The sequence below is a fragment of the Colobus angolensis genome, unplaced genomic scaffold (assembly GCF_000951035.1).
Source record: "Colobus angolensis palliatus isolate OR3802 unplaced genomic scaffold, Cang.pa_1.0 Scaffold217, whole genome shotgun sequence".
NCBI classification, from domain to species: domain Eukaryota; kingdom Metazoa; phylum Chordata; class Mammalia; order Primates; family Cercopithecidae; genus Colobus; species Colobus angolensis.
In genome coordinates, this window is record NW_012115344.1 from 3,890,056 (window position 1) to 3,912,083 (window position 22,028).

The following is a 22,028-nucleotide window of genomic DNA, read 5'->3' on the forward strand; positions in this document are numbered from 1 at the left end:
ACACTTTTTGGTCTCACATCCCTTTTGCTGGCTAAGTCCTAATCATCCCTCAGCCAATACCCTACTTTCTCTAGGAAGCTGTGCCTAAACTCCACCACCCTTGAATTGATTGAATACTGCTGCCATGAGCTCCCTAGCACCCCTGTAGTTCCTGTATAATAGCACTTATCATATTGTTTTGCATTCTCTTGTTTAATTGTCTGTCGTCTCTATTGGACTGTTAAATCCTTAAGGACAGGGACAATATTATTCTTGATGATGTGCCTGGATCTCAAAAGCTTTCAGTAAGTATTTTTTGGATGCATCTACTTTTAAAGCCAGGAAAATAGAGGACCAGATGATTATTAAGTTTATGGTGCCCCCAGCAAAGTGCACTTAACCGATGAAGTTCAGTTCAAAACACTTATCTGACCTTTGGTATAAATTAATCAAGTCCAAACCAAGAGCATAAACATTAAAGGAATACAGCACCATAGGGTACCCAAAGTCAAGCTGACATAAAATTAAAGGCTATTTAGGAGAAGTGAATATTAAACTAGTTTTGAATAGAGGTGAAAGCCATGGTGGATAGGGCTCAAACAGAAGTCTAATGAAGAGAGGAATGGACAGGCTTTATTTACGCAGATCAACTTGGTGGGATTGGGATATTCATAATTTATTAATCTAATACATATTTAATATCTGCTTCAAGATTAAAATGAACTTTGAATTCCAGGTCAAGGAGTTTAGATAGGATATGACAAGCATATAATAAACACTTCAGGTACACAGATAACATGATAAAAACTGTAAACTGTATGTGAATGTGATCATTTCAGTAATTACACAGAAGATGACCTAGAGTGAAGAGGAACTTACGAGTGATGCACAAAAGCAGAGATGGCCTGTTACAAAGTAGGATAAAAGATGACCTATGCAGGTAAGTATTTCTTCTAATATTTCCTCTGCTGGCAAGTCACAATTTCTGAAATTCCTGCCACAGAAGTCACTCTTTTGGTTTAAGGCAATGTCTTTCAAAAGCTTTTGTTTGCATGTAAGAATATGCTACTAAGTGATGGTAACATCCAACACAGTGGAAACTCTGGCCCCGAAAATCTGATGTTCCATTCCTCCTAGGAGTATGAATGCTTACCTAGAGACAACACTTAGCTGCCTCACAGCTGGATCATTACCAATAAATGTAGGAGAAGAGATGTGTCCAACTTCCACATCCCTTCCTCAAAAATACATTGCTATACTTGCATTTTTCTTGAGAGATAGAAAGGAGACATGGTAGAGATCCATTTTTAACCCATTTATGCCTAGTGCTCCATTATTAGAATGCTAAGCCTGTGGGAATTATTTATATCCTATTGCTCAAGGTCATCGCCAAGGTCTGATTTTTCACAAAAAATGTTTGCAACCTCTGGCATAAATAGGTTAAGCCATGTCCTAAGCTAGGACATGGCAGAGCCTCAGGACAGAAAGACATGGGACTCTGAGCAGACGTCATGAGCAGAGTAACCCTGTTAGTATTAACCAACCAGCCAGTTTCATTAGCGGGAAATAGAATTCTATTTTCTTTTAAGCACTGTATTTTTTGTTTCTTCATTATAGCACATTACCCTAATGTAATATTCATGAGACTGGCATAGATTTGAAACTTACCTATCTCTCACCTAGAAATGGGAAGAGCCTAAAGATATGGGTCATAAGAAACAAATAAAAAAAGGGCTGGATTAGGGCACTCCTTAGGGGAAGGTAGACTCACATGGGTGGTTGAAATAAAGGAACCTGTGTGGTCAGCTAGGGGGCAGGATAAAGTTTTTTGACATCTGGAGGGGGCAAGAGGATGAACCAATGAAGATACTTCATGTACTTTAAAATTTTGGTGGGACCAATCAGTTACAGTAATTTAAAGAAAGGTAGTAAGGGAAGGAGAAATAGAGAAAAGGCAGATTATCAGGGAAAACGAGGGTAGAAATTCATGAGCGACTGCATTATGATTTTAACAACAAAAACAAAACCAAAAAAGAGGAGCCAAAACCAATTCAAAGCATCAGAGCCTGGGCAAATATGAATCAGGAAACTGTGAAAGTTAAAATTTAGAGCAATCCTAGCTGAAGAGGATACTGAAGCTGGTCTTTCCCATGTTAACTGTAAACTGTGGTAGTATATTAAAGTAGATATGTCCTTGTGCAAATTAAGATGGATGATGAAGGGGTGTTTGAGAAAAAAGGTAGAGAGATTAAGGTTGGTGATATAGATCATTATCACCCACATGGAAAGAGCAAGGGCTAAAAATGCTGTTTAAAGAAATAGCTACACTTTTGGTTCTATTGCATTTTAAGCGTAAACATTACATATTTCAATGTGCATCTCGAAAAAAGTAGCAGCTTTCTAATCATTATGCTCAGCACTCTCTCTTTTCACCTCTAAACTTGCACAGAAGTCTCTCCTTGAACTTCTTCATCTTTATTTTGATGTTCAACTTTCTGCAGAAGCCTGGGGCCCAGTAAACCAATAAGCAGACTTCCAATTGGGGCTGTGATAAGGATGGACAAAAATGCCACTGTCAACACATCCATTCCATAGTCTTCTAATTGTTTCTCTCCATGCGACCTTGCTGTGTCCAAAGCCACAGATCCTATTGCAGCCTATAAAAGTTTGAGGGTAAAGATGGAATCATGATAAGATAAGCACATTTAAAAAATGAATTTTTTTATTGTTTGCAAAAGCCAATTGCTTGGTTTTTTGCTCAACTAAGAAAGTTCTTTTAGTCTTCTTTCAAAGTGTATTGCAGGGTTTTTTTTGTTTTGGTTTTTTACTTTTTTAGAGACAGGGTCTCGCTGTGTTGCCCAGACTGGTCTTGAACTCCTGGCCTCAAGTGATCCTCCCTCCTAAGCCTCCCAAAGTGCTGGAATTACAGGAGAAAGTCACTGTGCCCAGCTCAGCTGGTTCTGATGATTTAAAAACTCTCTCTGCCCTTGCATGGGAACATACTGATGACTCATTTGTACCTATCTGTGTAAGGTAGGGTTACATAAATATCAGTAAAATACATTTCAAAACACAAAGCAAATCCAGACTCACAATATTAATTAAATATAACATAAAGTTCTATGTACTAAATTTTTCCTGAATAAAGATGAAAATTATTGGTCATCTCCTTTTATCTTTAGGAATTTGGAACTAAAAAATAAGATGAAAAACATGCAGTGATACCTACTGAAAACTGTTAAATTTTAAATAAATATATATTGCTTTAGAGCTTAAACTCACTGTCAAACATCATGAAACATGAAAATAGTGGACACCTTGACAACTTGAAGCTGATTTTATTAGGTATTTGGTCAACTCTTTGCCTCACAAGTTGGTGAAATATTTTATTTGGAATGTATCTATTGGAAAATATTATGAAAATTTTCAGTTTCTTGTAGAGGTAAAATGCAATATTATCAGTGCAGATGGGAAAAATGTATTAATTAATCTGGTTTTCCCTTATTCCACAGAGAACAATGTAAGCCTCTAAGAAAAAGAAAAGTGTGCATCAGACACAATGGCAGAGACTACTAATTGCTCACAAAAACCTGAATGCCCCCTTTCTCTTCTATAATAGAACTCCTGAAGTTTTGTTAGTCACATTGCTGTCCAGAGACTTTTTTATAGAACTCTTAGCCATTATGTTTCAGACATTTTTGAAAGTCTGATGGGGTGGGGGAAATTCTGGAGTAATGCCCAAATGCAAAGAGCATATAATTGAAATCTGGAATATAATTACTGAGCATACACATCCCCCAAAGCCTCCTAAGTGAAAAACACTTGATTTTAATTCCTTAATAACAGAAATTTGAATATTTAATTATAAAATAATCTGGGACAAAACAGTTAAATGTTGTTTGATGTTATTAGTCTGAAAATATACAACCAAAGATACATCACATTTGCAACAAATCATAATCTATATAGTTCTAACTTAATTAGCAACCATAGGTATTCTAACAAATGCATGGTCAACAAATTCAAGCACCTATCTATAATAGCTTTATTTATCACATGTTTATTAGAATGCACAAATTTTCGGTTCAGTGATTGAGACATCTGCCAGGAAGTTCAGTGAGTTCTGAATAATTAATACCAACTAATAATCTAGGAAATCAATAAAGTACTTTCTAGGTTGTTTTACAATAAATCTTTTCTCCATTACATACAAAGACTCTGGTCAAGCTCAACTGATCATCAATCATATTAACATTAAAATATCTCCAAACATTAAGGGGGCCATGTTATTTCTATTTTATTCTTTTCTTGGAAGCTATTAACATGAAAAGAGTTAACAACTCTTTCCTTGGGTGACTTAGAGAGTGCTGACTGATGAAATTCAAACTCTTCTCTCCTGTTACTACTGCTTTCTAGTAGAATAGGGATTTACTGGATTTTTACTTGTACCCTGGTGATCTAAGGAAATTTAATGAGCTATCACATTTAAGGAATGAATATACCAAAAATATAGGTTTTAGATTAGGATAAACTTTTCATAAATCCACTTCAATTATTTATTTTCACTAAATTTAAACAAGCCCTCTGATTCATTATTTCAAGGTGTCATGCAGAAATAGCAGTTAAAATACTAAGCCATCCTATCCATCATACCTGAACTGTGGCCTTTGGAAGCCATGCAAAAGAAATAAATATCTTTTCTTTTAAGTTAAAACCAGCAAAACACACCATCAGAAATGTAGTCAAAATTCGTATCAATACTGCAATGCCTACGGTGGCAACACAAAGGCCTGTAAGAAATATTCAATTTTTAGAAATAATAAAATACTAGGAGAGAAACTGTATCTCATGGTAAGTAATTCAAAATAACCATCAACAGAAATAATTTTTAAAGCATTAAAAATTACAAATACAAAAATGTTTAGGCAGAATATATAAAAACAATTAACATTAAGGATCAATCAGGCTATTTATTTAAAATAAGGTGTTTCCTTAGATTCAAACCAGAAATTAAGCATATTTGAATTCTTATATGGAAGATTTGAATGTTATATATGTATTATGCTTTATAGCAAGAACCATGCTTTTTCATGTGTGTAAGAAGAATTTATTAAATGATATGATTAAATGATAAGTAACAAGCTTTAAGTACTGGGTACACATAAATGTATAATATATAGACTTTGCCTCAAAGTCAGAGGAAGACAGAAACATAAACAACTAATTCATAGATTATACAGGAAGTGAGGTATAAACAAACTGAGAGCATAAAAGAGGGAAAAGTAATATTTTCACCCCAAAAGTCAATAATTCTTTACAGGGTATAAGACCAGAAGTGATATCCAAAGTATTTATGAGCCAGTATGTAGGGAATTAGCCAAGCAGAGCTGGCTGGGCACTGACCAATCAGAATAGACACTGGCAGTCTACCACTGTTTCACCATACTGATGTGTAATGGTTGTACTGGTCCCAATTATCCCTGGTTAACATATACAGCTACTCCATGTAGTCCTGTAGAACTCTGTTGATAAAGACAAGTTCATCATCATTTGCCAAACAAGGGATTGTGACTAGTGCTGCTGCATGCTACTGGACCTAGGAATGGTACAGCTAAGATGACTCCTGAGTATTAGGGTGATTTTTAAAAAAGTAACATTTGTTGAGTGTTTACTCTGTGCCAAGTGCTGTACTAAGCTTTAAATGTATTATTTTACTTAGTCCTTACAACCTGTGGGATAAGTATTATTTTATAGTTGAAAAAACCAGAAACTCAGAAAGGATAAGTACTTTTCTCAAATTCAAAGGGTTGATAAAACATCAGATAGACATGGCAGGAGGATCTGTTGTAAATCTGTCAGATGGCTTTTTTATAGGAAAGTTCTGTGGTTCTTTGTTGAAAGGTATTTCTTCAAGGTTGGAACATATTCAAAAATATCTGTAGCCTGAAGTACAAGATAAAGAGTTGATACCATTCCCAGAAGGAAACATGAAAGTTTGAGAAGAGGATGAGAAGGAAGTTTTAGTTCAGTTTGAAGTTTAACAGGACATACAAGTGGTGCTGTCCAATCAACAACTGGATATATTGATTTAGAGATAGTTTGGAATTATACAGTTTACAGTTGATGTCACTAGTATAGATAAGGTTAGAGAAGTGATACAGAGCCAGAGGCACAGAAGGCCTTGGAAAGAACTTTGATAAAGGGCAGCGTTTAAGCTACATGTGGTGTAAGGAAAGGCTCAAACAGCACTGGGAAATAAGAAGTTTAAGAACTTAATATAAAGAAGTGTTAGAGGGTCAAAAGCAGCAAATGCTGCTGAGAGATCAAGTAAAGCAAAGACTGGATTTAGCAGTATTACCTTGGTGAGAGCTTGGCAGGTTGTGTGATAGGCAGAAGCTGGGCTAAAATGTATAGAAGAAGGAAATGGGAACTGAAGTGGAAAGGGGAATGTAGTGACCTCTTTTGAAAAGTTTGAAAAGAAGATGAGAGAGGTAGCATGGTAGAGATGGGGGGAAGTGAAATAGAGAAATTATATATATATATACTTATATATATATAATTTTAACATATTATTTTAATACACATTATTTTAATTATAGTAAAATACACACAACATTCACCATCTTAATGATTTTTATGTGTATAGTTAGTATCATTAAGTATATTCACATTATTATGCAACCAATCTCCAGAATTTTTTCATCTTGCAGAATTTAAACTCTATACCCATTAAACAACAACTATCTGTTTCCCTCTACTCCCAGCCCCTGGCAAGTACCATTTATGAGTTTGACTACTCTGGATACCTCATGTAAGTGGAATCATACAGGGTTAGTCTTTTTGTGACTGGCTTATTTCACTTAGCATAATGTTCTCAAGGTTCATCCATGTTACAGCATGTGTCAGAAGAGAAGCATTTTTTTTTAAAGATAAGAGAGATTGGAGACTAAATTCTGAAGAGAAGAAAATTGTGACATGGATATTTATGATGTATGAGAAAGGGAAAGAATCCATACACAAGATTCAGAAGGAGGTAGCCGGAGATGGGATTCCTAGTATGGATGGAAGAATACTGTGATGGAAGGAAAGGAGGAAATAAAGAGTACATGTATGAAAATTAATTTTTAAGTGCAGTGTTTTGAATCAAGAGAGTTTTAATATGATGGCTTTTGAATGTATGAATAAATAAAATAATTAATGAACAACCAGGCATTTCTGTCCCATGGGTACAAACTATAGAATTAAATAGTTGTCTTTAAAATTCTCGCTCTTGTTCAGGACAAGGCTAGATGAATATTCTTACCCTTGGAAAAAGAATTGTAAGGCCTGAATTTTCTGGGTAGTGGTCAGCAGTGTCACTTTTATATACAAGGAACAATATTAAATGTGTAAAATATACTGTCTTAGATGATCAAGCATTATTTTCTAACCAGCTACTCTAAAAAACTTAGACCATAATTAACTTTTTATATAATTTTGACAATAGGAACCACTGTACACATACCAACTGGAGATATTTCAACTGAATATATAAAGTAGATTTTATTGGTAAGTAGGTTGACCAAAAAAGGTGAATTTTAACAAAATACGCTTTTAAATTCTTACCTACAGTTTCTGGTCTGAGAGATGCAATAGATACCTCTGCTCCAATTAGTCCAAAAAGAAGGGGTTGAAAAATGTCCCAGGCAACTGCAATTATCTTTTCAACCTCTGCCTACAAGAACAATAAAACACACACAGATTTTTATTATGTGAAGTTACAAATGCAAAGAATTTTATTAATTTGAGGTTGGAATTATTTGGCCTGAGATAAGCTTTATTTCTGTGCCATCTATAACTAAAAGGTTAGCTAGAACAGAGCAAAAAAAATTGCATGAAGATCTTTCTAATACAGTTAAGATACATTAGGTGTTTTAGCATTCTAAATATTAGTTTGCACATGGATGTTAATAAAAAGATTCTTAAAATCTTACGAGGACTCCTACTTCTGAATACATCGTGTGTGTGTGTGTGTGTGCATGTGTGTATACATATTGTAATATATAGTAGTGTTTTGTAGTTTAAAATTTTATGTCACCTTTCCTTCAACAATATGATTCAGAGAGCTTGCAATATTGGTACATATATGTAGATATGCCCCTATTACTGCTGCATAGTAATCTACAGTATGGAAGTACCATGGTTTATTCAATCACTTCTTTATTGACAGATCTTTAAATTGTTTCCAGTTTTATCTGTACAAAAAAAATACTGTTTATCTCAAATCATGCACAAGAGTAAAATCCAGGTTTACTAAAGTGATTATCAGTGCAATTTATTACTTTATTGCCCATTATCTCCAATTCCTCTTTCACTGTTGCTCCACAGAATATACAGCTGGGCCTTTAAAATATTTTTCCTTTGCCAGGTAGCACCATGTTAAACTTTGTCAGTAGAGTGTGCTAAAGAGATATTGCATGCTGAAGGTGCTTTTCTTCCTGGTTTCTATGGCTCTTCCTATCAAGATCTTATAGCATGCACTGGTGGCTTTAGCTCTAGGTTCCTGCATCCCAGGTGGCTTTTCCAGTATCAGGGTCCTACAGTTCATGCAGCCAGCAGCACCTAGTGGCCATTAGGTTCCCTAGCATACTCCTGGGGCAGTTTCATAGCAGATTCTCTTGATCAAGATACCTCCCCATGCACCCTAGGGGATGGATCTCCTGCAAATTGGGAAGGTAGATTTTCAGCAAATTCTACAAGCACAGCACCACAGCGACTTCTCTAGGCTCTGACAAAGTCTGGATCTCAGCCCTGCAGGCAGGAATGAGGAGGAGACAGGCTTAAGGGGATGATCTATTATAGCCATAGGCATAGCTATTCCTATATTCTTTAAGGATGTCTTCACATCTTACTAGCCAATATCTTGTTATTTGAATCCCTGGTTTGGTTAATAATCAACTTTCCCTATTCCAGTTACTACGTGATTTCTCTTTCCTCATGGGACTCTAATTGATACAAGAACTAACTTTGTAACACATAATGCGAAAGACTCTAGGAAAAAAGTGACACAACTGACTAGAGTAAAATTAAAATGTGCTGTGGAGAAAGAAGCCATAAATCAAAAAAGTGCAAACTAGAAGAAAATATCTGTACCATGTATAACAGAATAAGAAACATTAGCCAATCAATAAAAAAAGACATAGACCGTAATAGAAAAATGGGCAATGAACCCAGAGACAACATCATCATACTGAATAGGCAAAAGGGGGAAGCATTCCTTTTGAGAACCAGAATAAGACAAGGACGCCCACTTTCACCACTCCTATTTAACCAGAGTACTGGAAGTCCTAGCAAGAGCAATCAGGCAAGAGAAAGAAATAAAAGGCATCCAATTAGGAAGAGAGGAAGTCAAACTATTTCTCTTCACAGATTATACTATACCCAGAAATACTATACCAAGAATAATATAGAGATGCTATACCTAGAAAACTTCATAGTCTCTGACCAGAGGCTTCTAGATCTTATAAACAACTTCAGCAAAGTTTTAGGATAAAAAATCAATGCACAAAAATCAGTATTTGTATACACCAATAACGTACAAGCTGAGAGCCAAATCAAGAACGTGATCTCATTCACAATCGCCACAAGAACAAAATATCTAGGAATACAGCTAACCAGGGAGGTAAAAAATCTCTGCAATGAGAATTACAAAACACGGCTGAAAGAAATCAGAGATGATACAAATGGAAAAACATACCATGCTCATGGATAGGAAGAATCAATATTGTTAAAATGGCCATATTGTCCAAGGCTATTTACATATTCAATGATATTCCTATCAAACTACCAATGACATTTTTCACAGAATTAGAAACAAAATTTCTAAAATTCATTTGGAATCAAGAAAGAGCACGAATAGCCAAAGCAATACTAAGCAAAAAGAGCAAATCCAGGGACAGCACACTACCCAACTTCAAACTATACCACAAGGCTACAGTAACTAAAACAGATGGTACTAGTACAAAAACAGACACATAGACCAATAGAACAGGCTAGATAATCCAGAAACAAAACTGCACACCTACAACCATGTGATCTTTGATAAAGCTGACAAAAACAAGCAACTGGTAAAGGACCCCTATTCAATTAAATGTGCTGGGATAACTGGCTAACCATATGCAGAAGATTGATGCTGGACCCCTTCCTTACACCATATACAAAAATCAATTTAAGATGAATTAAAGACTTAAATGTAAAACCGAAAACTACAAAGCCCCTAGAAGATCCAGGAAATACCATTTTGGACACTGGCCCAGGCAGACTTCAAGATGAGGACTCCAAAAGCAATTGTGACAAAATCAAAAATTGACAAGTGGGACCTTATTAAACTAAAGAGCTCTGCACAACAGAAGATACTACCAATGGAGTAAACAGATAACCTTTAAAACAGGAGAAAATATCTGCAAACCATGCATCTGACAAAGGTCTAATGTCCAGAATCTTTAAGAAACTCAAACAAATCAACAAGCAAAAAACAACTCCATTAAAAAATGGGCAAAGCACATGAACAGACACTTCTCAAAAGGAGACATACATATAGCCAACAAGCATGTAAAAATGCTCAACATCACTCATCATTGGGGAAATGCAAACCAAAACTGAAATGAGACACCATCTCTCATCAGTCAGGATGGCTATTATTATTTTTTTAATATTTAAAATTAACCACAATATCTGAGCTTGTGGAAGTAAACTGGGTGACCAAATGTCAAAGGAAACATAACTGTACATCTTTTGATACTTTTTAATTTTTGGCAAAATTTATTTCAAATTCAGGGACACGTGCAGGTTTGTTACATAGGTAAACTTGTGTCATGGGAATCTGTTGTACAGATTATTTCATCACTCCGGTATTAAGCCTAGTATCCATCAGTTATATTTTTCCTGACCCTATCCCTCCCACCCTCCACCCTACAATATGCCCCGGTGTGTGTTGCTCTCCTCTACATGTTCATGTGTTCTCATCATTTAGCTCCCACTTATAAGTGAAAACCTGGTATTTGGTTTTCTGTTTCTGTGTTAGTTTGCTAAGGATAACGGCCACCCACTCCATCTATGTCCCTGAAAAGGACATGATCTTCTTTTTCATGGCTGCATAGTATTCAATGGGGTATATATACCATATTTTCTTTATTCAATGTATAATTAATGGGCATTTATGTTGATTTCATGTCTTTGCTATTGTGAATAGTGTTGCAATGAACATACTCATGCTTGTGTATTTATAATAGAATGGTTTATATTCCTTTGGGTATATACCCAGTAATAAGATTGCTGAGTCAAATGCATTTCTGTCTTTGGGTGTTTGAGGAATCACCACACTGTCTTCCACAATGGTTGAATTAATTTACACTTCCACCAACAGAATGGCTATTATTAAGTAAAAAAATAACAGATGATGGTGAGGTTGTGGAGAAAAGGGAATGCTGATACACTGGCTAGTGGGAATGTAAGTTAGTTCAGCCAATGTGGAAAGCAGTCTGGAGATTTCTCAAATAAACAGAACTACCATTTGACACAGCCATTCCATTATTGGTTATATACCCAAAGGAATAGAAATCATCCTACCATTAAGACACATGCACGTGTATGTTCATTAAAGCGCTATTCACAATAGCAAAGACATGGAATCAACCTACATGCCCATCAACAGTAGATAGAGAAAGAAAATGTGGTACAGATACATCATGGAATACTATGCAGATACAAAAAATGAAAAAAGCTGGAGGCATCACACTACTTGAATTCAAACTACACTACAAGGCTACAGTAACAAAAACAGTAATGGTACTGGTACTAAGACAGACACATGGACCAAAAGAACAGGCTAGAGAACCCAGAAATAAAGCTGCACCCTTACGATCATCTGATATGTCACAAAGCCAACAAGAACAAGCAATGTGGCAAGGACTCATATACACTATGTACATATATACCATGGAATACCATGCGGTCATAAAATAAACAATGAAATCATGTCCTTTGCAGTGACATCAATGGAGCTGGAGGCCATAATCCTAAGCTAATTAATGCAGGAACAGAAAATCAAATACCACAGTTATCACTTACAAGTGGGAGCTAAACAATGAGTCCACAGGGACACAAAGAAGGGCCTGATAAACACTAGGGCCTATTTTAAAGTGGAGGGTGGCAGGAGGGTGAGGATTGAAAAAGTACCTATCAAATAGTATGCTGATTGCCTGGGTGACAATATTATCTGTACTCCAAGCCCTTGCAACACATCATTTATCCATGTAACAAACCTGCACATGTACCCCTTGAAACTAAAATAAAAGACGAAAAGAAAAAAAAAAGAAAAATAGGCAAAACATATGCACAACTAATTCACAGAAGAAGAGCTATAAATAGTCACACAAAATCTAAGACACTAATACTGAGTAATCATGAAACATAAATTAAATTGACATGCCTTTTTTTTTTTTCAAGGGGGAACACCACGTTGGAAAAATACTAAAACGTTTTAATAATGAAAAGTATTCATGACTTTGTAAGGAAACTTACCACTTGGCAGGACAGCAAATTGATAATGCTTTTTTGGAGGGCAATTGAGCAGTACCTGTTATACTGTCTAAGAATTTACATAGAACAGATTTTCTCATAACTAAAAAGAAGCTGTATTTTTGGATGACATTTCTTCAATGCTTATAATTACACAATTTAAGGATCTGCAATATATACACCAGGTCCTCAAATAATGTCGTTTCTTTCAACGTTGTTTCTCTCCAATAATGAGAAAAAAAAAATCAATTCTTCATGTTCTCCCCATATCTGCAAGCATTTTCTGTAATTTGGTTTCCTCCTAAATCCCAAAGATGTTCTCATTAGGTGAACTGATGTGTCTACATGGTCCCTATGAGAATGAGTGTGGGTGTGTGTGAATGCACCCTGTGATGGGATGGCATCCTGTGTAGGGTTGGTGGCTCCCTTGTGCCCTGAGCCTCTGCGATAGGCTCAGGCCTATTATCTTACTTGTTTTTATTAACCTTTCTGAAATGTATGTGTAGATCATAATTATTTCAATGTTTAATATTCACAGTGTTTTGCTTTTTATTCAGAAGTTTGGTGATGTTTTTGTGACCAGAAATATGCCTTAGGAACTTAGCTCTTGTTTATATCAATTGGCCTATGGTAAAATTGGTTTTGTTATTTGTCCTTTCACTTCAAGTTGCAGCTTCTGAGAACCTACTGACAGTGCTAAAATGAGGACTTACTATTAATATATTCAGCAGTTTGACAAAGAAGGATTACAATGTTTCTTTGTATTCTTTATTTGTATTATTTCTGGTGTGTTTATAGGGGGAAGATTCTATTTCCATTCAGCTTATAAGTGTTGAAAGAGAGCATATGTGAGGGCATTGGTTGATTTATTTAATAGTTCTACTCCTATAGCGTGCAAAATGTTGTTTTCATCAGATAACGAGTTAGGTTTGAACCTTCCACCACTAACTGCAAGCCATTTGCCTCTCAGTACCTCACTTTCTCATCTGTAGAACAAAAAGTATATATTAGATAACATCTAAGATAATTTATTATATAATGACTAGTTCTGCCAAAACTACGATCCAGTTAACACCCTTCCACATATCTTTAAATTTTACTTTTTAATTTAGTTTTTTGAGTATATTATAGCTAAAGGTAAGACTTTTTTTTTGAGGCAGAGTCTTGCTGTGTTGCCCAGGCTGGAGTGCAGTGGTGTGATCTTGACTCACTGCAACCTTCATCTCCTGGGTTCAAGTGAGTCTCCTGCCTCAGCTTCCCAAGTAGGGTGAGACTACAGGTGTGCACCACCACACCCGGGGAAGTTTTGTATTTTTAGTATAGACGAGGTTTTGTCATGTTGCCCAGGCTGGTCTAAAACTCCTGAGGTCATGTAATCTGCCTGCCTCAGCCTCCCAAGTGCTGGGATTACAGGTGTGAGCCACTGCAGCCAGCCAATGTAAGACTTTAGTTGATACTCATTGCAGTAAAGAAAAAGAATCAACTCTACTAATTTTAGATTACTAAGGCTTTTGTTGCCATGACTAACTGTTTAAGAGAAGTCCTCAAATGTGTTTCATATACTCAGAATACTAATGAAAGCAGGACTAAAAATATTTCTATATCAAATTATTTTTTATTTCTAAAGTGCAGACAAAGGCCAAAATTTGTATTTTGATTATAACACTTTAGACTAGTTGAACATCAGACATGGGCTTATATATTGCAAAACAGAAAAGTCACAATGCATCTTCTTGTGGGTTTTTCATAATATCAAAACTAAAATGAATTTGCCTATAAAGAAAATGGAGTCACTGAATAGCCTATGTAAAAAGATAAGCCCAGGGTAATGAAGACTGTGTTGTCCATTGAAAATTAAGGTCATTTGACACATTTGTATGCATCATTAGTAAGAATCTGAAAAAATATCAATTACTTTGAAGGACCAAGAAAGGAGAAAGTTAAGATAAATGGAAGTTTCCTCATGAGTTGGATATCTACTTAAGTTTACACTTTTTTGAAAGAACATTTTAAGATTCAGAAAATCCAAAATACTGTATCAAAAAAATCTGTAAAAGTCATTAGAAGCAGCACTAGATTTGACAACAAAGAGAAGCAGCTTTAAAAAAGGTGAGTGCATCTGAATACAACAAACAAATGGAAAGATTAATGCTTATAAGAAAACCAAGCACAAAGTATAAAATAATATCAGAAAACTATGGACACAAACAGAATTTTATAAAATATTTTAGCTTTTCAAAGTCTAATAAGTTAACAACAATACTGCTACAGCACTGTAGAATTGACAAGTGTGTCATTTCCATTTTCTCACATAATAGTTACAGCATTTTTTAGATGATTATTGTATTCACTTTAGAGTTGAGAAAACTGACTATTTGAGAAGGCAAATGACTTGCTTGGGATTATACAGCTAGAAAGTCGTAGAACTGGGATTGGCATCCCAATCTCCATATTTTAAATCTTATGCTCTTAGTATGGTATCATGCTGTTCTGGAAGTAACTATAAAAATAATAAGAGTTATTATTTACTGAATGTATTCTATGATTAAGCACTTTTCTTAGTGCTTTGTATAGGTTATTTTACCTAATCCTCCAGTCAGTGAAGTTGTTTGTCATCATCACTGGGAAGTTAAATAACTTGTACATGGTCAGACACACCTAGTAAAAGCTGTAGAGTTAAGATTGGCCTGAGGAGTTGGAGCTCTTGGCCCTATGCTATCCTTTAGAATAAGGTAAGAAAAGGAATCCAAACTCAGGACTTTGGTTTGGTTCCTACAGGAATAAGAACTTTCCTGAGTACTAAATTAGAAAAGATATGGAGAGTGCCTGCCACATGACAGAGTCAATAAACATTACTTTTCCTTCCTTTCTTTGGGGAACCATTTTGATATATTCAAATGGTGTATTCTTTTTTTTTTTTTTTTTGAGACGGAGTCTCGCTCTGTCGCCCAGGCTGGAGTGCAGTGCAGATCTCAGCTCACTGCAAGCTCCGCCCCCCGGGTTTACGCCATTCTCCTGCCTCAGCCTCCTGAGTAGCTGGGACTACAGGCGCCCGCCACCTCGCCCGGCTAGTTTTTTTGTATTTTTTAGTAGAGACGGGGTTTCACCATGTTAGCCAGGATGGTCTCTATCTCCTGACCCCGTGATCCGCCCGTCTCGGCCTCCCAAAGTGCTGGGATTACAGGCTTGAGCCACCGCGCCCGGCCTTTTTCTTTTTTATTTTTGAGACGAAGGCTTGGTCTGTCGCCCAGGCTGGAGTGCAATGGCATGATCTCGGCTCACTGTAACCTCCACCTGCTAGGTTCAAGCAATTCTCTGCCTCAGTCATCTGAGTAGCTGGGACTACAGGTGTTTACCACCATGCCCGGCTAATTTTTTGTATTTTTAGTAGAGATGGGGTTTCACCATGTTGGCCAGGCTAGTCTTGAACTCCTGATCTCACGATCCGCCCGCCTCAGTCTCCCCAAGTGCTGGGATTACAGGTGTGAGCCACCGCATCCAGCCTTAAATGGTATATTCTTATCCTGGCTCTGCCACTTACTTTTTGTCCTCTGGTCAAATATTTTTGACCTTCACAATATACATAGTATTTGTAAGCCTTGGTATCCTGATTTTAAAAGTTGCTGTAATATTTACCTTTCAAGATTATTGTTAAGAATAAATAACATATATTTCACTAACAAAGAGCTCTTCAAAAAAAATTAAAACTGTTATAAGAGACTGATAGATCTGACTACATTAAAATGTAAAATATCTAAGTGTTAAAAGTGAACAATATAAAAAGGTACAAAGATTACTTAGACTTTTGTTGCTGGGACTAATCGTTTAACAGAAGTCCTCGAATATATTTCATACACTCAGAATAGTAATGAAAGTAGAAGGACTAAAAAGATTTCTGTATCAAATTATTTTTTATTTCTAAAGTGCAAAGGCCACAATTTATATTTTGATTATAACACTTTAGACTAGTTGAACATCAGACATGGCTTATATATTGCAAAACATAGAAAAACACAGAAAAGTTACAACGTATCTTCTTGTGGGTTTTTCATAATGTCAAAACTAAAATGAATTTGCCTATAAAGAAAATGGAGTTATTGAATATGCTGTGTATAAAAGATAAGCCCAGAGTAATGAAGACTGTCATCACTTATATAGATGTGTGTATTGGGGGTGTATCTTACAGATGGATAATCAACACACATTATGCTTTGGAAGATAATGAACAAAAGACCTATCAAAGAAAAAGAAAAAAAAATACAAGTGGCTAAATATGTGAAAAACTGTTTAATTTCACTGTTTAAAGAAACACAAAATAAACAAGATGCAACTTTTTACCTATCAGTGTGGCTAAAGATTAAAAGGAATAATTTTTTTGGGGGGGATGGAGTCTCGCTCTGTCGCCCAGGCTGGAGTGCAGTGGCCGGATCTCGGCTCACTTCAAGCTCCACCTCCCAGGTTTACGCCATTCTCGTGCCTCAGCCTCCCGAGTAGCTGGGACTACAGGCGCCCGCCACCTCGCCCGGCTAGTTTTTTTGTATTTTTAAGTACAGACAGGGTTTCACCGTGTTAGCCAGGATGGTCTCGATCTCCTGACCTCATGATCCACCTGTCTCGGCCTCCCCAGGTGCTGGGATTACAGGCTTGAGCCACCGCGCCCGGCCTAAAAGGAATAATATTTTAAGCCAGTGGTTCACAGTGTAGTCCCTAGACTGGCAGCATGAGCCTCTTCTGGAAATTAATTAGAAGAACAAATTCTCAAGCCCCACCACAGTCTAAAATCAGAAATTTGCAATAGGGCCCAGAACTCTAATTTAACAATCCTTCTAGGTAATTCTGCTAAAGCTTGAGAAAACTGTTCTAAGGTGAAGTTGTAATGAGCCAGGTACTTCATATTTTACTGGAAGAAAAGTAAATGGATAGAACTCTAGAAAGCAGTTTGGTAATATGTGTGAAAAACCTCAAAATGTTTGTATTATTTGACCCCCAACATTTACTGTTAGGAATATTCCTTAAGGAAGTGATCAATTTCTGATCATTTCAGCATAATTTAAAGTAGCAGAGACTGGAAATAACCTTATAACTATATATAAAGGAATGAGCTAAAACAAACAAACAAACAAACAACTATGGTGCATCCATGTGTGTAGATAAAGAGATTCACATAGGAGAGTTACTAGAGGTAAATATTTTAAAAAATGTTAATAGTTATCTTTCTGGTTGTGGGGTTACACTGACCTTCTATGTAGCAGGGCTACAGGAAATGTAAACAAAGGGAACAATGGTTTGGTTTATAAGAATCATATCTAGATAACCACATTACAGTTTCTCTGAATACAGTGTAATTGGAATTGATTAAAGTTTCCCTTTCCCTCCTTTTTCTTTCTGTGCTCTTATCCAGTGCCCACTTGCAGGAGGTATGAGTCTCTCTTTGATTTCCCTGTTGCTAAAACTACGTTTTTATCCTCTGTTTCAATGATATTGCTCCTTCTCATTGTTTATTCTTTTTATCCTATCATTTATGAATTTAGAAACTAAGTTTTAAACTGTAAAAGTTTAGAATTATGTTTTAATACACATGGTAAGTGTTACTCAAACAGATGTCAAAATGTAAAATTGTGTCATGCACAATAATGCTACAGTTGTACTATAGCATAGTATAAGTCACCTTGGAGTCAAATAAATCTGAGCCTAAATCTCAGTGCCATTTTCTAATTTTGTGACCTTGGACATATTATTTAAGTCTTTCTGACTTATAGCTTCTATAAAGTAGAAATCATAATTCTTTTTCAAAGGTATTTTTGCAAAAATAAATGACCACATCCACTTAGTGCCTCATACAGAGCCATACAGAGTAGCAATAAAAATTTATTAATTCCTTTTTATCTTTTTACCCATGACAGTATAATATAATGAGTTGCTTTCAATTTGAGCAAGATTTTTAGAGGTGGTGACAGAAAGCATTTCTGTTACATTGTTATGAGAATGAATGTTATTTACCCAAAATGAATGCTGTCTATGGAAGATCCCCACAGAGATCCACTTAATTGAGTTATGATTATATATCTCATCTCAAAATTTATAACGTTTCCATATTTTTCATATGGCATTATTTTAATTATTTAAGTTTAATTATTTTGAACAGCTGTCTTCAGGCTTTATAAGATTATCTCAAAATGATACAGCTGCATTTATTTTAGGTCACCAACATCTTTGTTAAGCAGAATAGCATACGATCCTATCAAGTTGAAATCTACAAAAATGCATCTGGAAATTAAAATAAATAAATGACAACCAGTGAATTTCCATAATACATATAAACCAAATGAACCTTAATCTTGAAAATCAGTATGAAAAACCAAAGCAACCTTATAAAAATGGCAAAGGCTTTTGAACAAACTGGGTAGTAATCATATGAAAATATGATTAGCATTGCGCATAAAGAAATGAAAATCAGAATAATGATGAGATATATTTTTAATTCATATCAGCAAATATCTCAAAGACTTATACTCAGATCAGAAAAACAGATCCTCTCACATAATATTGGTAAAAATATAAATTGGTACAGTCTTTTAAAAGGTCAAATTGATATTATCAAAAGTATAAATGTGAGTCCTCTTTCCTAGAGCAATCTTATTTCTAGAAATTTATTGTATAAACTAAAATATATACTATATTTTGTTGATTTTAAGACACATATTTTTATATTTTAACATATCTGAAATTAGAATGTTATATTATAGTTTAATTGGCACTAATTTTTTTCTTTCTTGATGGCATATGAAATAATCGTGTTTTTTACAATTGACAGACTCAGAGTTTATGAAATATAGTATGTAAGGATATATTATTGAAGCACTGTTTATCTTGGCAGAAAACTAGAAACAACGTAAATATCTATAAAATGCAATACTCTGTAGCCATTACAAAGAATAAGGAAGGCATTACTGTAGTATGACCGTGATATATTTTAAGTAAAGGCATCAAGTTACAGATTGATGTGTAAGGAAAAAAAAAGATGAACACTGGGTGTACATTTGCATATGCATATAATACAGCTTTTATAATGAAATATTTTATTAATTTGATACTAAGAAAGTATCTGGAAAGCAAACTTAATCTCATTAGAAAAGAGTCATGAGCAGAAAAACATAAAATGAAATTCACCTTTTCGCTGGTCCATCCCATGCCTGCAAGGAAAGCCATGACCAACGTGCACAGTCCTCCTGATCCAGGGAAACCAAAATGCACACTGCTGAACACAGCCAGCACAGACAACCCCAGCACAAGGAATGTTCTCTTACACACAAGTTTGTCCTTTAGGAGAAAAAAATTCATTTGCTCCATTATTTCAAATCCCTGATTTTTAACGATTGATTTTTTTTTCCATATCTAGGATTTAGAAAGAAAATAAAAATTAAAATGTCTATATAAATAGACAAAACAAGTGCACTACATAACATTTACTTTCTTTTCTTCAACAAAAGCAGAGTTAGCACACTGCAAAGGTGAACTCTTCTTTCAGGAACACGAATTCTTTTCCTCTGCAGTTATCAATGCAGAATTTAACAGGACTTAATGAAGTAGCAGAAAAAAAAGTACATGAGCTTTGGAGCTGGAGACCAAGGTTAAACTTTTATCTGTTATACATTGTTGGCGTATGTAGCGGTCACATTACTTAACCTCTCCAAGCTTTGTTTCCTGAAAGCATTTACATCATAGGGTTTGTGTGAAGGTTAAATATATATCTCTATTATTTTCAGGCTCTATGTTTACTGTTTTAAATTTGACGCCCCCTTGGTTTTTCTTTCTAAATCTTTGAAAACCAGGAAGCTTTAAGAGGTTCTAGACTGACAGTAGTTTTTGTTGCTGTTGTTTTAAAGTCTAAGAATTGTGTACCTTTTTCCCTTTACTTTTCCCTATCCAGGCTTTTAAACTTCTTGATCACTTTAGAAAGTAGGTCTTTAAAAGTGCTTGACTTGGCAAAGGCATGGAAGCTCTGAAGGTGAATTACCTGAGTTCATTCCCAGTTCCACTGCTTTCTAGCTATGTGACTTTGTTCAAGTCACTTATCCTGCCTAAGTCTCAATTTGCTTATCAGTAAAATGGTCACAGTAATAGAAATCTCTTTATGAACTATTTTGTGGGTTGTACTAGAGCAGTGCTTTCCAACAGAATGTTTAGTGATGATGGAAATGTTCTGTATCTGCTATAGTCATGTGTAGCTAGTGGCTACTGTGCTGAACAAAGTGGCACTAGATGATGACTGACTGATTTATGTATGTGTGTATGCATGTATGTATTAGATATGGGCTCTTGCTATGTTGCCAGACTGGACTCAAACTCCCAGAGGGATCCTTTTGCCTCAGCCTCCTGAGTAGCTGGGACTACTAGGCTTGGCTAGAATCTAAGGTATTTTGATACTAAAAAAGGGTACAAAAAAGCTACTACACATCTGGGTTTAGTTGAGTATTATGAACATTTAAAAAACTTGCATATCCTATTACTTTGGAACTGATATTTGTTTTACAGTGAAATTTGAAATGTACAGAATATAAAATAGAAACCCATTACAGGACTGCATTAAAATCTTCCATATTGAGCCCACTTCATAAATCTCATGGATGGCAGTGAGCAATTTTAAAATGAGGGACCACTTGCACAAATATGCCCTTCACATCTGTCTTTGAAGGAAGTGTTCTAGAATGTTTTCCCAATGATGTTTAAGAGCACAACTTTCCCACATATTATTTTTTCACCTGGTCACGGCTTGGAAAGTACTGAATGAAAAATCCAAGAACAGATCCAGTTGCCACACCAATTACCACCTCCAAAACTCCTCTGAGGACGTTAAAGACAGTGGAGCCTGAAAAATACATTTAAAAACCTTAAGGGCTCTAAATCCAACAAATAAAAGTTTTATTCCACAATCATCAACATAAAGCATCTAATTACAAAGAACAAAAATTTTAAAGACAGTTTCTGCTTTCCATATTCTTAAATATGTAAGTAGAACCTACATTTCCCCCCATAGCATATAGGATTTAGGAAACTTTAATTAAAAAAATTTTTTGTTAGTACATTGTGCAGAAAATTATATTAAAGCTTCTCCACACATTAAGCCCTTCTTCACAGACTGTCCTAAGAAAAAATGTACTAACTAGTTTCTGTGGTCTCTTGTTATTATGGCAATCATCCTTCTTATCTAAATAAAATTACCTCTGAAGTAATTTTATTTAGCTAGGATAGCTTTCTACCAGGTAATGCTATGACTGTTAAAAGCATCTAGCTGTGATAGTAGCATTATGCTTAAGCTATTGTGGTAATAATTTACTATGAATGTGTAGAAAGTAGCTAATTAGCTTTAGTCTCTGGTATATTGAGGTGTTAAAAAAAATGTCTTGGGCCCCACCCCTAAAAATCTGATTCAGTAAGTCTGGCAGGGCTCAGATCCAAAAGGTCTAAGGACCACACTTAGTTGGTGGGGT

The 22,028-nt window shown here is 35.5% G+C and overlaps 1 protein-coding gene across 4 annotated transcripts in view; it reads right to left on the reverse strand.

The window, feature by feature from the left end:
- Positions 1 to 22,028, reverse strand: part of SLC9B2 (solute carrier family 9, subfamily B (NHA2, cation proton antiporter 2), member 2) — a 58,951-nt gene that overhangs the window by 3,721 nt on the left and 33,202 nt on the right. For 2 of the 4 annotated variants that reach the window (XM_011943240.1, XM_011943241.1), the window contains 5 exons: positions 21,300 to 21,406; positions 19,708 to 19,857; positions 7,585 to 7,693; positions 4,633 to 4,769; positions 2,413 to 2,636 (listed from right to left, as the gene is read on the reverse strand). In XM_011943240.1, coding sequence (XP_011798630.1) covers positions 2,415 to 2,636; positions 4,633 to 4,769; positions 7,585 to 7,693; positions 19,708 to 19,857; positions 21,300 to 21,406 — 725 coding nt within the window. In that variant the 3' untranslated portion in view covers positions 2,413 to 2,414. Of the gene's footprint in view, positions 1 to 1,530; positions 2,637 to 4,632; positions 4,770 to 7,584; positions 7,694 to 19,707; positions 19,858 to 21,299; positions 21,407 to 22,028 lie in introns of those variants that run through there. The other 2 variants (XM_011943242.1, XM_011943244.1) reach the window with 2 other exon arrangements.